The sequence below is a fragment of the Mauremys mutica genome, chromosome 1, assembly GCF_020497125.1.
Source record: "Mauremys mutica isolate MM-2020 ecotype Southern chromosome 1, ASM2049712v1, whole genome shotgun sequence".
NCBI classification, from domain to species: Eukaryota; Metazoa; Chordata; order Testudines; family Geoemydidae; genus Mauremys; species Mauremys mutica.
In genome coordinates, this window is record NC_059072.1 from 366,703,446 (window position 1) to 366,719,620 (window position 16,175).

Consider the following 16,175-nt stretch of genomic DNA (forward strand, 5'->3'; position numbering starts at 1 on the left):
CACCAGATGACAGAACAAGGAATAACGGTCTCAAGTTGCATTCAGAGCAGTTTAGCTTAGATATTAGGCAGGAAAAAATCATGACAAGAGTGGTGAAACACTGGAATGGGTTACCTAGGGAGGTGGTGGAATCTCCTTCCTTAGAGGTTTTTAAAGCCCGGCTTGACAAAGCCATGGCTGGGATGATTTAGTTGGTCTTCATCCTGCTTTGAGCAGGGGGTTGGACCAGGTGACCTCCTGAGGTAAATTTGAACCCTGATATTCTATTATTCTAACTATCACTTCTCAGGGAAGTGGATTACATACACTGATGGGAGAACCCCAGCCATTAGTGTTAGACTCTACACTGAATCGCTATGGCAGTGCCAATGTAGCATTCTAAGTGTAGAGAATCCCTCAAGCAGATCTTCTAGAAAAGGGACCAGTCTGGATCTGCAGACATGGGGTGTTGGAGAATCCACCAATTCCCGTCGGAGTATCTTCCACCGGTTAATCACCCCACTTTCCAGCCACTGGTTCTTGCTGTGCCTTTTTCTCCTAGATTACAGAGCCCGTTGTTACAACTCAATGTGAATAAATGAAGTTCTTTCAGTCTTTCACTGACAGGCATTTTCTCCAGCCTCCAATAAATTTCGTAGCTTTATTCTGCCCTCTCCCCAATTTTTCAACATCCCCTTTGAAATATGGACCCTGCGACTGGACGCAGTCAATTTCACCAATGCCATGTGTGAGGTAAAATCCTTCCTCTGCTCCAAATCACCACTCTCCTGTTTATGCATCCGAAGATCGCATCACCCCTTTTGGCCACAGTGTCATACTGGGAGATCATGATTATTTCATTGCCCAGGGTGACCCCTAAATCCATTTCAGGGTCCCTGCATTGCATAATAAATTTTGGGGGGCTCTGCTGCAACTTTACTGCATACTTCTGTTTCCGAATGAGATGTGTGGTGGACTGGTCATTTTGTAACTCTGGTGTTCATAATTGTAAGTTTCTGTTACACATGTTCTTTAACACCTTCCTGGACAGCTAAGGGCCTGGAGAGTGTTTCATAACCTTAGGTGATATAAGCACCTCATGCTGTTCTTTCTCAAATGCAGAACAAAAATATTTTTGAACACATCTTCTTTTTCTGCAAGATTAACAAGTTTACTTTCTCCCTCTAGGAATCAGTATAAAACGTTTTCTAGGATTTCTTTGGTTCTTTATATACTTAATAACCTCCTTTTTGTGATCCTGAACTCTGCCTAGCATGGATTTTTCCCTTGTGTTTTTAACATCCCTTATCAATTTTCATAACTTCCAATTTGTATTGTTTTCTGTCTATTTTCCATTTCCCCATATGCTCTACTTTGATCTCCCCTCTCATCTGCTGCCTTCCCTTTACCACTGAACTGCGGTTTGTCCAAAGTTCTCTATTTTCTTGACTGTGGCATCATGACTTTTTGAATATCTAATCAACTCTTCTGAAAGAACTCCCAATTTTCCTTCCTGTTTTTTGGTCTACATTTTTCCTCCTAATCAGTTTTGCTGATAATTTGCCTCAGCTTTGGGGAATTAGCCCATTTGAAGTAATATGGGTCTATAGATACTAAGGGTTGGGAACTCTTCTCTGTTTGTCCATTTGAATGTCATCAGTTCATTCTTCATTTTGCTCTCCGCTATCATATGCCCCCTTCTTTGTCTCTTTTCTAAACAAAAACATCCCAGACTTTTCAATCTGTCTGCATATGGCAACCCTTTCAGAGAGACTTGGCAAGTTATGCTTCATCCCATTCCTTAGGCATTCGAATGTTGCCTTTGTTTTGCCCACTGCTGAGAATGAGCATTTGTTTCCATGGAGCTGCTATCAATGACAGCCAAATCTTTTGCCAGAGGTATGTTCTAGCTGGAAGATTTTCCCCTGGCACATGTCCTGGCAACGGTTTGTTTGTTTTTCCCCAGTGTCAGATTTTGAGCAATCAGGTGAATGTAGATCTCCCTACAGCATGGACTAGTTAGCCTGGCTTTCATCACATTAAAAACAACAATGGATAACTAATGTTCACACTCATGTTTCCTGCTGGTGCTTATTAAGGTTTCTCAGACCATGACATGTAGGAATTATTGATGCAAGGAGCCCCATTAAGATAAGGAATTGGCATTAATAGGGTCTGTTGTTCATAATTAATTTCTCTCAATAATGAAAATGTCATTTTTCAGCATGTGAAGAGTGACCAAATGGCTTCACTCATGAGAACAGCCTCCAATAGCATATGTAGTGTCTTATATTAGTTTTGTCTCTCTATCCAGGCAACTGTACTGCGACCATCACCCTAGAGCCTTGGCATGTACAGGAAGTCAGGGGAACGTACAGTGCATGCAGGAGACCCCGTTCTGCCTCAGAGTTGGACACCTTCTCCCTTACTGCATGTCAGATTCCAACAAAACCCACTTCTCCAACCCCTCCACCTTCATCCTGCTGGGTATTCCTGGCCTTGAGGCAGCCCACATCTGGATCTCCATCCCCTTCTGCACCATGTACGCCATAGCCATCTTGGGGAACTTCACCATCCTGTTCACCGTGAAGACAGACCTGAGTCTCCATGGGCCCATGTACTATTTCCTTTGCATGCTGGCCGTCACCGACCTGGTTGTATCTACGTCCATTGTGCCCAAAATGCTGGCAATATACTGGTTTAATTCCAGGGAGATCAATTTTAGTTCCTGCCTCATTCAGCTCTACTTCATTCACTGCTTCTCAGTGATGGAGTCTGGGATCTTTTTGGCCATGGCTTTTGATCGCTATGTAGCCATTTGCCACCCCTTGAGACATTCCACCATCCTGACAAACCCCATGGTGACCAAGATCGGCCTGGCCATGATGCTGCGCAGCGGTTTGCTTGCATTACCATTTCCATTACTGGTAAGGCAGTGGCCTTATTGCAGAACCAACATCATCCCTCTGTCATACTGTGCACACATAGCTGTGGTGAAGCTGGCCTGCGCTGATACCCGTATCAGTAGTTATTACGGGCACTTTCTGGTATTTTGTGTGATTGGTCTGGATGTACTTTTTATAGCCCTCTCCTACACCCAGATCCTCAGGGCCATCTTCAGCCTCCCTACAGAAGACGCCCGGCTCAAGACTTTTGGGACCTGCATCTCTCACCTTTGTTCCATCTTAGCCTTTTACATCCCAAATCTCTTCTTCTCCCTAATGTACCGGTTTGGGCAGAATGTGCCCCTGCATTTCCACGTTCTCATTGCCAACATTTACCTCTTGATGCCTCCTGTGCTAAATCCCATCATCTACGGGGTGAGGACCAAACAGATCCGGGACAGGCTGCTCCGGCTCTTTACTCATTAAGGGTCCTAACATTTTTCTCCTGGTGCTCTGGCTTTCAGACCTCTGCGCAGAGCTGGTTGGTGACATGGTACTAGACAATCAGAGGGACATTAAATCCTTTTCTGACCTTACTATGCTATGTTGGTGTGGCAAATTAGGGAACTGATCTATGCACAATACATAGAGTTGCCACTTTTCTAATTGTTGGTAAATGCTCCACCTCTTCATTTGTGGCCCCATCCCTGTTGCTTGCAAGGGAGACATTTTAGATTTTCCTAGGAATTACATTTTTTTCCATTTTTACAGGCCTCACCACATATTGCTAAAACCACTGAATCATTGCTTCAGCAGGGCATCATTCATAAGCGTATTTCAATATGCAACTCTCCAATCTGCCCAGTACAAAAACCAAATGGGGCATGTCGTCTTACTATTTACTATTGAAAGTTTAATCAAGTGACATGTGTCTAAGGGAAGTGAATGTTGCCCAGCTTACACAGTTTAAAGGGGTCAGTTTCCATTTCAAGTCTGACCCCAAGGGCTACATAATAGTTCAGCCATTTTCCATGGGCAAATTAAATGGATTTTGTCAAGGTTTTCTAAACCATCTCTTCTATTTCAATATGGAGATGACGTTTGTTTAGCTACAGAAGCTCAAGAGAAACACCTGGAGCGTCGAAATGAACTTTTTTTCAAATCATGAAGGACTCAGGATTAAAGTGTAACCCAACAAAGGTACAACTAGTGGGTTCAGAAGTTTCCTTCATGTATCACATTGTCTCAAGGAGGTCGATCAGCTGCACAAGTAAAGGTGGATTCAATTCGGGAACTACCCATGCCCACTAACATAACTGCTTTACATTCTTTCTTAGGTTTAGCAGGATACCATTGAGACTTTATCTCTAACTTTGCTCACATTGCAGGTCCACTCTATAATGTCTTGAAAAAAGAAGTTGCTTGAATTTGGAGAAACAAGCATGCAAATGGAGGGAAATGATCGATTTGGTACATGACATGTACGGTGAGGTTTTGGCAAACCAGTAAAGTGCCTGAAACCACTATTGCCTATTGCTAAAAGCAGCCAAGTCAGCAGGCTGTAAAGTGGCCATGCAGCAGCCTCAGCTTGACCAAGGCAGGAGGGGAAGGGGTTTTGGGTGCCACAGAAAGGGCAGCTCGACCCCACATCCTTCCTGATAAGAATTGTGTTGAAGTTGCTGATACATTTTAGAAGAGAAGGATGTGCCCACAGGAAAAAAAAACAGCTGGTTAATCAATAATCAGAAGGAACTTCTTGCTTGACCATTGGAACTGCTCACTTAACAAGTTTTCTTTAAGGGACATGTCATTGTATTACTAATCTATAATTAAGGGGGGAAAGTTTGAGGTAGTTGGACTGGGCTCTCCTCTGGATGCATCTTGTGTTCCACACCAGCAGATGGGCTACGCTGTGCCACTCGAGAGCCACACTCAGCTTTGGCAATTATTGAGGGTGGGGTGTATTTTACTAACCTGTTGCGGACGTGTGTAAGTGCTCGAGAAAAAGTAAAGTTTAGCTTTAAGTGAAAGCGCTCTTGTGTTGTCCTGTCTGTGCCAGCCATCTATCGGCCGGACGGCCATGTCTCCCCTCATTTATTTCCTGACACCACCTCACACGGAGTACAAGTTACCAAGAGGTCTGGGTTAAAAGAACCCTGGGTAACAGAACTACCATCAGGAGATGGAAAAAAACCATGCAGCATGTCACCCCGATAGGTTGGTGGCCATGCATGAAGGGAAACATATACCCGTACTGTGCAAGTCGTTTGGTTTACGCACAGAATAATCCTACCCCCACAAAAACAAATGCTCCTTTATGATGCCAAATATATGAAGGTCCATGGCAGGCTCTGCAAATTGATTTTTGGGACCTTTACCAAAAACTCAAAGGGGAAACCAATACCTTCTGGTTATCATTAATCCATGCTCTTAATAGGTGGAAGCATTTCTTTAAAATTAAATACACTCTAGCTACAGCAATGTGAGTACAGACCACACCCTTTGTTTTTAGGACACTAAAATCAATCAGGTTCTTAAAAGAAGAACTTTATTATAAAGAAAAAAGTAAAAGAATCACATCTGCAAAATGAGGATGGAAGGTAACCTCACAGGGTAATAAATAGATTTAAAACACAGAGGATTCCCCTCTGGACTCAACTTCCCAATTACAAACACAGGACTAAAACTACCTTTGTAGCAGGGCCGGCTCTAGGCTCCAGCAAAACAAGCAGGTGCTTGGGGCAGCACATTTCCAGGGGGTGGCATTTGGGCCATCCTTTTTTTTTTAAACTGACTTCCTCCTTTCTCCCAACCCCACAGAAGCAGAGCCAGGGAGCAGCTGGGGATCGTGAATGGGAGCTGAGAACCCATGGGACTCTGGGATCTGTAGTTTCTTGACTGGCTCCCTGACTATAGAGCCAGCCCTGGAGCAGAGAAAGAACTACATTTCCCAGCAATCCCTTGGTAGCTATCAACAGGAAAGGGAGAGGTAGGGAGTGAGGTAGCTGAGCCATGCTGTGAGTCGAAAGGGGTGGCACTGTGAATGGGGAACAAGTGTGCCCAAGGAGTAGGAGGCTTTGGCCCAGATATCCCCTTCAGAAGACATCCCCAGACTGGCTTAGGGATACTGGTGTGACCTCACCTTGCAGCCCCCAAAGAAGGAATTGGGTGGACTAAATGGACAGTGCCCCTCTCTAGCTGAAGCCTAGCAAGGGAGGTACGTGGATCCCACTAGAATTTAAAATGAAAAGTAAGGGAGGGGAGGCTCTGCTAGAGGACCTGGGCAGCTTTAGATACAGTACCAGGCATGTAGGAGGATTTCCACTTCTGAGCCATGGAAGCAGACATTGACTTTTCCTTTCCAGATGTAGCTAATATTCAGAAAGGGAATCTAGCCCCTGCCTTCCAGATTTGAACACCTCAAAATTCAGGAGTGCTCAAGCTCAATTTGGGCAGCCGTTACTTCATTTCTCCCAAATCAAATACGCTGATCCACTGAACTTGCTGTAGAAAAACTAGGATTAGAAATGAATAAGCAAGAAATACTTCCCAGTGGTTTTTAGGACTGGAATTGCTATTTTCACCAGCCATTGCCTTTTTTTTTAAGTTTTATTTGTTTAAAAGGAAGACAGTGATACTGCATTGGCAAATTCCCCATAGAAAGAAAGAGTGGAACAAAAGAATAACAAAGGCACCTCAACTTTTCCTCATTTATGGAGGACAGTCTTACAATATGCATCCAGATATCCTCCAATAATCACACAAGCTAAAAATTGTTCCTCTTTACTGCCGTTCTGTAACCATATGGGAACCAGTCCTGCCTGTGTTCTGTGCACATCCAAAATTCCTGCTGAATGACCTGCCCTGGGAGCAAGTTACCATTGACCCAGGGCTGGGACAACAGGAGGGTGCAGGTTGCGGGACAGCGCCCAGGGCTGGGGCAGCATGGGGGAGTGCCGGTGGCTGGAGGGAACTTGTGGGGGGAAAGGAGGGACCCCAGCACTAGGACGGCAGAGGTTGCTGGCTGGGGGAGCCCAGGGCCAGGGTGGGGGGCAACAAAATTTTTTTTTGCTTCAGGAAGCAAAAACGTAGAACCGATCTCCTTTGTAGCATTGAAAATTCACAAGCCAAAAATATTACCTAACATCTTTCCTTGCCTTACTTACAATTTCTGTAATTTTAGATGGATCAGTCCAGGTATGTTTTTAGAAGATGTTGTATCTGCTTGGTCTCGCCCTCTGTCTTGGGATGGAACAAACAATGAGCGCCACAAACAACTCCCACACCTCCGCCACAGATTTGAAACTATCTTCTTCCTCATTGGTCCTTCTGGTCAGGTGCCCAGTAGGTGATTTGAGTAGTGGGGAAGAAGAAAGCGAGTGGCAGTCAGTAGCTGTTTTTGAAGGTTTCTTTTGTTGAAGAATTGCCACTTTTAATTCTAATACAGTGACACACTACACGATAAAAACCACTAACCCAGGAACCAAACCCTGCAACAAAACCCAGTGCTAACTCTGTCCACATATCTACTTCACCCCTTAGAGGTAAAGTGGCAAGGAGGGCAGGGCAGGCTGAGTAACACATTCCAGGGCCAAACTGGAGCTGGCAAACTAGCAACAACAACAACAAATTCCTAGATGCCAGGGCAGAAGTCGGGGAAATTGAAATGGGCAGCAAGAGGAAAGTGGCAAACGGCTGGAAGGAGGCTACTTGTCAGAGCAAAGGGAGGCTACCAGGGACGGGAGGGCAAGTCCACGGCGAGGGGGAGAGGCACATGCGCCAACGTGCGCTTGTTTTTCTGCAGTCCATGCTTTCCGGTGCAATAGTCCCAGCTGGTAGAAGGGGCAAAGCAAAGAGTTGGGGCGAGGGGGCGAAGAGAAGATCCCGATCGTAAGTAGGGGTCGTGGAGAGGATGGGGGGGGAGACATGGGCTAGGGGGAGCACTGCACACAGCTCCCACTTACTCCTTACCACAACAGGAGCAAAGATATAAAGTCACTCAGTCCAGGAAGAGCCCCCTCTACAATGTCCCGCAGCAGCCCTCCTCTTTGTCCTCCTCGACGACATGAGCCATGTGGGTCTCCTGCAGGGAAATCACAGAGTACTACCCCCCAAAGGAAGGAGAGCACCTTACACCTGTGGAAAACCACCCTACAGCCCAGGGTGTTCAAGGTGGCAAAGATGGTCGGTTGCATAGTGAGGGCCGGGGAGGATCCTCACAGGCCTCACAACAATCTGTGACCGACCCCAAAAGCCAGCAGGGAATCACGGAAATTGCCACTGGTAGGCCATGATGTCCTGCCTCTCGGTCCCCCTCTCCTCCTTCAAAATATCGCTCTCAGCCCGGAGGACTTTCCTACAGGAAATGGCGCAGTTCCTCCTTCAGAGCAGTGGGGAGAGCTGGGCCCCTGTGACAATCCCATGGCCCATGGAGATGGGCAAATGGGGGGAAGACCCCAGTGATGTGCCTAGTGCTGTTGCTGCCCTACTCATCTCCATTTTGAGCTGGGCAAGGGGCGATGGAGGGAAGAGAGCAGCCCCTAAAGGGTCAGAGATGGGAGACATGAGAACAACCCATTGAGGGTCGTCTGGGGACAGGGGAAATGAAATAACCCTGGCGGGGGCGGAGGCAGAGGCAGTATAGGGAATGGAGGGGAAGGAGGTGGCAGGCAATGCATCCAGGGTGGGAACAGGGGCAGGGACAGGAATGCGCCTACTTGCAGGAGCAGGAGCAGAAATGGGATCAGGATCCCCAGCAGCTGCACCACTGGGATGTGGCACCTCTGGACCTGGTTCAGAGGTCGAGGGGACGGGAACAGGAGGGACGGCCTCACCAACGCATGGCCTGGGCACCACAACAAACAGCACCCATAGCCATGATGTCAGGCATGGTGGCATCTGTAATAGGGCTCTCAATTGGGAAGAGAGGTCATCACTCTGCCTCGGGAGGGAGTGCACCCGAGACCCCGGGCCCGGCCGCTCAGCACTGGCTGTTGCCACCAGGAGCTCGGCAGCCATGAGTGAGGTGCCATCTGCGGCCAGGCAGGGGGATGACTCCAGGAGTGCCCCAAGCTTGAGATCAGGGGCAGCAGCCTGGGGAAGAAGGAAAAAGGAGGAGAAGGGGGCAGTGAGACCAAGTCACTGCCCAGACTGAGGCTCGCTGACAAGGGGTCATCCTCCCCTTGGGGGATTGAGGTCAGACCCAGGGCCTTGTTCTCCTCAAAGAGGGAGCTGAAAACTCCTCCCCACTGCCCCAGAGTCCTGCCCGCCAGCTACCGAGGCAGCAATCGCCTCAGTGTTGATACAGAGCTCAGATGACAAGAGGGCTGGGGGGACTCTATCTTAGGCATCCTCAGGAAGGGACTCCAACATGGGCTTGGTACCACCCTCCTCTGCTGCCATGACATAGTCGGACGGCTCCACATGATGGACTCCAGGAAAGGCCACCAGGGTCGCTGACAATGGTAGGGCCGGCATTGTACTGGTTCTCAGAAACTCTATTTCACGAGGAGGGTGGTGAAGCACTGGAATGGGTTACCTAGGGAGGTGGTGGAATCTCCATCCTTAAGAGGTTTTTAAGGCTCAGCTTGACAAAGCCCTGGCTGGGATGATTTAGCTGGAAATTGGTTCTGCTTTGAGCAGGGGGTTGGACTAGATACCTCCTCAGGTCCCTTCCAACTCTGATATTCTATGATTCTATGAGCGGCAGACTGGGTAATAGTTACACAGGTGAAACTTTTAATCAGGGAATGATGGTACCACCCTGGGGTCTAAGGCTGGAGAGCTGGGGTGAGCTGGCTGGAGCCTCTGTATTGTTGGATCCTGAGTGGTTAGTAAAAGCACTCCTGTAACTACACGTGGGTGTGTCTTTGTCTGTGTTTGGCTGTGAAAGTCCAAGATCTGAGATGACTGCATAGTCTCACAGTGTGAGAAGGGGACCAGACTGATATACCACAGGGTTCGGAGGTACCCCAGTTCCAGGTTGTACCTCAGGAAATTCCATCACACCCGCCCAACAAACGGACTCTGCTACATGGTGAGTCCATTTCCCCCTTTTCATGCATTCAGTTACTGATGGAGAGACCAAGTTTTCACACCAATCAACTATAATTTTTAAATATACACAAATACACAAAGCAGCCAATTCTTCTCTGACTCAGCACAGAGCCCAAGAGTTCGCATCTCCCTTTGGGAAGGTCCCTTAATTACTGTTTACTCCGAAAGCTGGAGAAAGAGCCCAGAAGCGCAGACATAGAAAAAGAAAGATTGGCTAGAGTGACTCCAGTGTTCAGCCTGTTTGCATTCAGATGTCACTTCTCCCCAGGGGGGCTGAGTGAACCGCACTGGGATTGCACAGAGCTATAATATAAACAGTTCACACCTCTGTGTCGGCTTTCTGCGTGGATGCTGCTGTAGTTGCTGTGATAAGAGAGGAGCGGAACATGGCTACCTGAGGGGGATTCCCAGGGAAGACGCTTCCCTCTCTGTATTCACAGGTACCCATCTCCTGCAGAGGAGCTCACCTGTTCAACAATCCCAATGCAGCATAGGTGTGATGGGACAGAGATTAGATCTGTGATCTTTTCCGCTCTGCAAAGCCATTAAACACCCCAGCTCTCTGGCCAAAGGTGATGAGTTTGATCCAGTATCACTGTCCAAAATGTCCCACCCTGCTGCATCCCCTCCTCCCGCTCACCCCAGCTGATGACCTCCAGGGGAAGGGATAGCTCAGTGGTTTGAGCATTAGCCTGCTAAACCCAGGGTTGTGCATTCAATCCTTGAGGGGGCCACTTAGGGATCTAGGGCAAAAATTGGTCCTGCTAGTGAAGGCAGGGGGCTGGATTTGATGACCTTTCAAGGTCCCTTCCAGTTCTAGGAGATTGGTATATCTCCAATTATTACCTTTTAGCCCCAAGGTGGCTGTATTGCAGTGGCACAGGGCATCCTTCAGGATGAATGGTGATAGTAGATGTACAATGCAAGGCCAAATTCTGAGGCCATGGCCAACACTTTGCTCAAGCCCCACTGAGGCAAAACTCCCCTTGGAGTAAGAAGTGAGTAAAGACCTCAGGAGACAGCTGTGACTTAATGCACAGACACTGTCACCCCCCCTCCTCTTGCATTTCAGGGCTCTGGCTTTTAATGGGTGGGTGGGGGGAGCTGTTACCTTACTTTAATCTGCTGGACTGATCAGAAAGAGTCAAATGAAAAAGTGTCCCATTCAATTACATCGTGTAATTGCAGACAGCTAAAAGGAGACACGTTTTTAAAGTGCTCATAAACTTGGTGGAATGAGGATAATCAACGGGAGAAAGTAATACCAGGGTACAAAATATATCGAAAGGACCAAACAGGTTGTGCTGGTAGGGGAGAGGCACTAGATGTGAAAGAAAGCATAGAATCAATGAAGTAAAAATAGTAAATGAATCAAACTGTTCCATAGAATCTTTATGGATAGTAATTCCGTGCTCTAATAATAAGAATATAGCAGTAGGGATATCTTACTAACCTCCTGACCAGGATGATGATATGAAATGCTCAGGGAGCTTAGAGAGGCTGTTAAAATAAAAAAAACTCAATAATAATATTGCGGGATTTCAATTATATCAATATTGACTTGGTACATGTCACCTCAGGACAGGATGAAGAGATAAAGTTGCTTGACACCTCACGTGTCTGCTACTTGGAGCAGCTGCACCTGGAACCCACTACAGGAGAGGTAATTCTTGATTTAGTCCTAAGTGGAGCACAGGATCATGTCCAAAAGGTGAATATAACTGGACCGCTTGGTAACAGTGACCATAATATAATAAAATTTAACATCCCTTTACCAAGGAAAACACCAGAGAGGGCCAACATCATATCATTTAATTTCAGGCTGGGGAAGTAGACAAAAATAAGGTTAATGAAACAGAAATTAAAAGGTACAGTCCCAAAAGTGAAATCTCTGCAAGGTTCAAAGAAACTTTTTAAAGACACCATGATAGAGGCTCAACTTGACTGTATACCCCAAATTAAAAAAAAAAAAAAAGATTAAAAGAGAACCAAAAAAGTGTCATCGTGGCTAAACAAGAAGGTCAAAGAAGCAGTGAGAAGCTAAAAGGCATCATTAAAGGAGTTTAATTCTAGTGAATAAAATAGAAAGAAGCATAAACTCCTTTACATATCCAAATGATATGTAAAAATATAACTAGGAAGGACAAAAAATAATGTGAAGAACAGCTAGCGAAATACTGAAAAAAGTAATAGCAAGTGCATTAAACAGGGGTTCTCAAAATGGGGTCGGGACCCCTCAGGAGGTCATGAGGTTATTACATGGGGGGAGCTGTCAGCCTCCACCCCAACCTCACTTTGCCTCCAGCGTTTATAATGGTGTTAAATATTTTTAAAAGTGCTTTTAATGTATAAGGCAGGGTGGCACTCAGAAGCTTGCTATGTGAAAGAGATCACCAGTACAAAAATTAAAGAACCACTGCATTAGAAGCAGGAAGCCAGCTAAACAACCAATGGGGCAACTGGACGATCGCGGTGCTAACGGAGCACTCATGGATGATAAGGCCATTGTGGAGAAGCTAAATGAATTATTTGCATCGGTCTTCACGGCTGAGGATGTGAGGGAGATTCCCAAACCTGAGCCATTCTTTTTAAGTGACAAATCTGAGGAACTGCCCCAGAATGAGGTGTCGTTAGAGTATGTTTTGGAACAAATGATAAATGAAATGGTAAAAAGTCACCAAGACCAGATGGGATTCACCCAAGAATTCTGAAGGAACTCAAATGTGAAATTGCAGAACTACTAATTGTAGTCTGTAACATATTAATTAAATCAGCTTCTGTACCAGATGACTCGAAGATAACTAATGTACTAATGTGATGACAATTTTTAAGAAGGGCTCCAGAGGTGATCCCGGCAATTACAGGCCAGGAAGCCTGATTTCTCTATCAGGCAAATTAGTTGAAACTATAGTAAAGAACAATATTGTCAGACATATAGATGAACACGGTTTGTTGTGGAAAAGTCAACATTGTTTTTGTAAAGATAAATCACTCCACGCCAATCTACTAGAATTTTTTGAGGGGGTTAATAAGCATGTGTACAATGGAGATCCAGTGCACATAATGTATTTAGACTTTCAGAAAACCATTGACTGGGTAACTTACAAATGGCTCTTAAGCAAGGTCAGCTGCCACGGGATAAGAGGGAAGAGGCTCTCATGGACTGGTAACCGGTTAAAAGATAGGAAACAAAAGGTAGGTAAAAATGGTTAGTTTTCAGAATAGAGAAAGGTAAATTGTGGTGTGTCCCAGGGGTCTGTACTTTATCATTTTCCATCCTCTGGTTCTTACTAGGTGTCATAAACAAATAGTTAAGGGTTAATGCCTCTTTTACCTGTAAAGGGTTAAGAAGTTCACCTAGCCTAGCTGACACCTGACCAGAGGAACCAATGGGGGAACAAGATGTTTCAAAAGGAAGGAGGGAAGTTTCCTTTGTTTAGTCAGTTTTTCAGTTTCAGCCAGAGTGAAAAAGATCAAGGAACCAGCTTCTTATCAGAGTAGTAAGTTTTAGAAAGGAATAAATAGGTTTATGTTTATTTCTTTGTAACCTGTCTTGTGCAATTAGAGGAAGAATCAAATTGGATATTTGGGTATTTTCATTGGTGTAATTAAGTTTTTGCCCAGGGGAACATCCTCTATGTTTTGAATCTGTTGTCTGTGAGAGTAGCTGGTATGCTAATCTCTCCCAGAGGATTTTCTTTTACCTTTCTTTTCTTTAATTAAAAGCCTTTTTTTTAAATAACCTGATTGATTTTTCCTTGTTTTTAGATCCAAGGGGGTTGGATCTGGATCCACCAGGAGTTGGTGGGAGAAAGGAGGGGGGATGGCTAATTTCTCCTTGTTTTAAGATCCAAGGGGTTTGGATCTGTGTTCACCAGGAAATTGGTGAAGTCTCTCAAGGCTACCCAGGGAAGGGAATGCTTAGGGGTGGTGGCAGCCAGACCAGATCTAAGCTGTTAACTGAGCTTAGAGCTTCTCATGCAGGTCCTCCACATCTGTACCCTAAAGTTCAGAGTGGGGAAGGAATCTTGACACTAGGACTTAGATAATCTCCATTAATAGATCCTACCTTTAGGGATGTATTTATCCAAACCACATGCTCTTCTGTATCCGTTGGCTTTCCTCCAGCTTTTAATTTGAATATTGCTCTATAACGTTTTTAATTTTAAGTGTCAGCAATCTGGTTCCATTTTGGTTCAGGTGGAGCGCATCCTTCCTGTATAGGCTCCCCCTTTCCCAAAAGTTTCCCTATTTGTGTATCCCATTCAACTATACTCTTTGATCCAATAAAGTTTGGGGCAAGGAGTTCCACAGGCCAAATACGGATTCTATTAACTGTTCTCTTTTCTCAGTGTTATATGCACAGACTTTCAATGTAATTGAATGTTCCCTTGTTCATGTTATGAGACACAGAAAATCCAATTGCCTGATCTGGTTTCTTTATCAATAGATTCATAGGGTTCAGATTCAGACGGGACCATTATACATCCAGTCTGTCCTTCTTTATAACACAGGCTATTAAATTTCACCCAGTTACCCCTGTATTCATCTGTTCCATTCTTCTCCTATTCTTACTGTTAGCTCATTGCCTCTTCTCCTGCCCGCTGTGGCAAAAGAGTCAACTTTCTTTCACCTTTTTATGGCAGCATTTCAAACCATTTAAAGACTGCTATCATGTCCCCCCTTAAATACGTCCTATCAACACTAAACATGCCCTTTTCCTTCAGCTTTTTCATATGACTTTTAATGCATTTAATCCCTTGAATCATATTTGTCAGTTGTCTCTGGATCCTCTCAAGTTTCTCTACATCTTTTCTCTACAGCAGTGACCAAAATTGGACTCACTGCTCTAACTGAGGCCTAACCAGCGCTGAACAGAGCGGTACTATATCCTACTGTGACTTGCATGCTATGCTGCCTCTAATACAAACTAACATTGCATTTGTCTTTTTCTGAAGAAGCAGAAAAAATCCACACCTCTGAGAGATGTAGTGATATCAACCTACCCCCGGTGTAGACAATATGAGGACAACAAAAAAATTCTTCCCTAAATCTTTTGTTTGTGCTCTTTGTTTGGGGGTTGTTCGCTCTTGGGACTAAGAGGGTCCAGACATCAATCCAGGCTCTCCAAATCGTTCTGCATCAGTCTCTCATGTTTCAAACTTGTAAGTAATAGCCAGGCAAGGCGTGTTAGTCTTATTTTTGTTTTCTCAACTTTTAAATGTTCCTTTTTTGCTGAGAGGATTTTACCTCTGTTTGCTGTAACTTTAAACCTAAGACTAGAGTGGGTTCCTCTGGGCTATAGGAATCTGATTACCCTGTAAAGTATTTTCCATCCTGATTTTACAGAGATAATTTTTACCTTTCTTTCTTTAATTAAAAGCTTTCTTTTTAAGAACCTGAGTGATTTTTTCCTTGTGTAAAGATCCATGGGGATTGTATCTGGACTCACCAGGAATTGGTGGTGGAAGGGAGGGGGGATGGTTAAATTCTCCTTGTGTTAAGATCCAAGGGGTTGGATCAGTGTTCACCAGGAACTTGGTGAAAAAGCCTCTCAAGGCTTCCCAGGGAGGGGAAGGTTTTGGAGGACAGAAAGTGATCCAGACACTGAAATTTCTGGCTGGTGGCAGTGTTACCAGATCTAAGCTAGTAATTAAGCTTAGAAGTGTCCATGCAGATCCCCACATCTGTACCCTAAAGTTCAGAGTTGGGGAGGAACCTTGACAGGGCTAAAAGAAATCTGACGAGGTTCAATAAGGACAAATGCAGAGTCCTGCACTTAGGACGGAAGAATCCCATGCAGTGCTGCAGACTAGGGACCGAGTAGCTAGGAAGCAGTTTTGCAGAAAAGGACATAGGGATTACAGTGGACGAGAACCTCGATATGAGTCAACAGTGTGTCCTTGTTGCCAAGAAGTCTAAAGGCATTTTGGGCTGTGTAAGTAGGAACATTGCCAGCAGATTGAGGGACATGATCATTCCCCTCTATTTGACATTGTTGAGGCCTCATCTGGAGTACTGTGTCCAGTTTTGGGCCCCACACTACAAGAAGGATGTGAAAAAAAATGGCAAGAGTCCAGTGGAGAGCAACAAAAATGATTAGGGGGCTGGAGCACATGAGTTATGGGGAGAGGCTGAGGGAACTGGGATTGTTTCGTCTGCAGAAGGGAAGAGTGAGGGGGTTCAAAAGAGGATGAATCTAGACTGTTCTCAGTGGTACCAGATGACAGAACAAGGAGTAAAGAGCTCAAGTTG

General features: G+C 45.3%; 1 protein-coding gene across 1 annotated transcript; it reads left to right on the forward strand.

Moving 5' to 3' along the window:
* The first annotated feature begins 2,411 nt into the window (after nt 1–2,411).
* Nucleotides 2,412–3,350, forward strand: LOC123353757 (olfactory receptor 52R1-like). Its single transcript, XM_044995194.1, has one exon. The coding sequence runs from the start codon at nt 2,412–2,414 to the stop codon at nt 3,348–3,350; it is 939 nt and encodes a 312-aa protein (XP_044851129.1).
* The last annotated feature ends 12,825 nt before the right edge of the window (nt 3,351–16,175 follow it).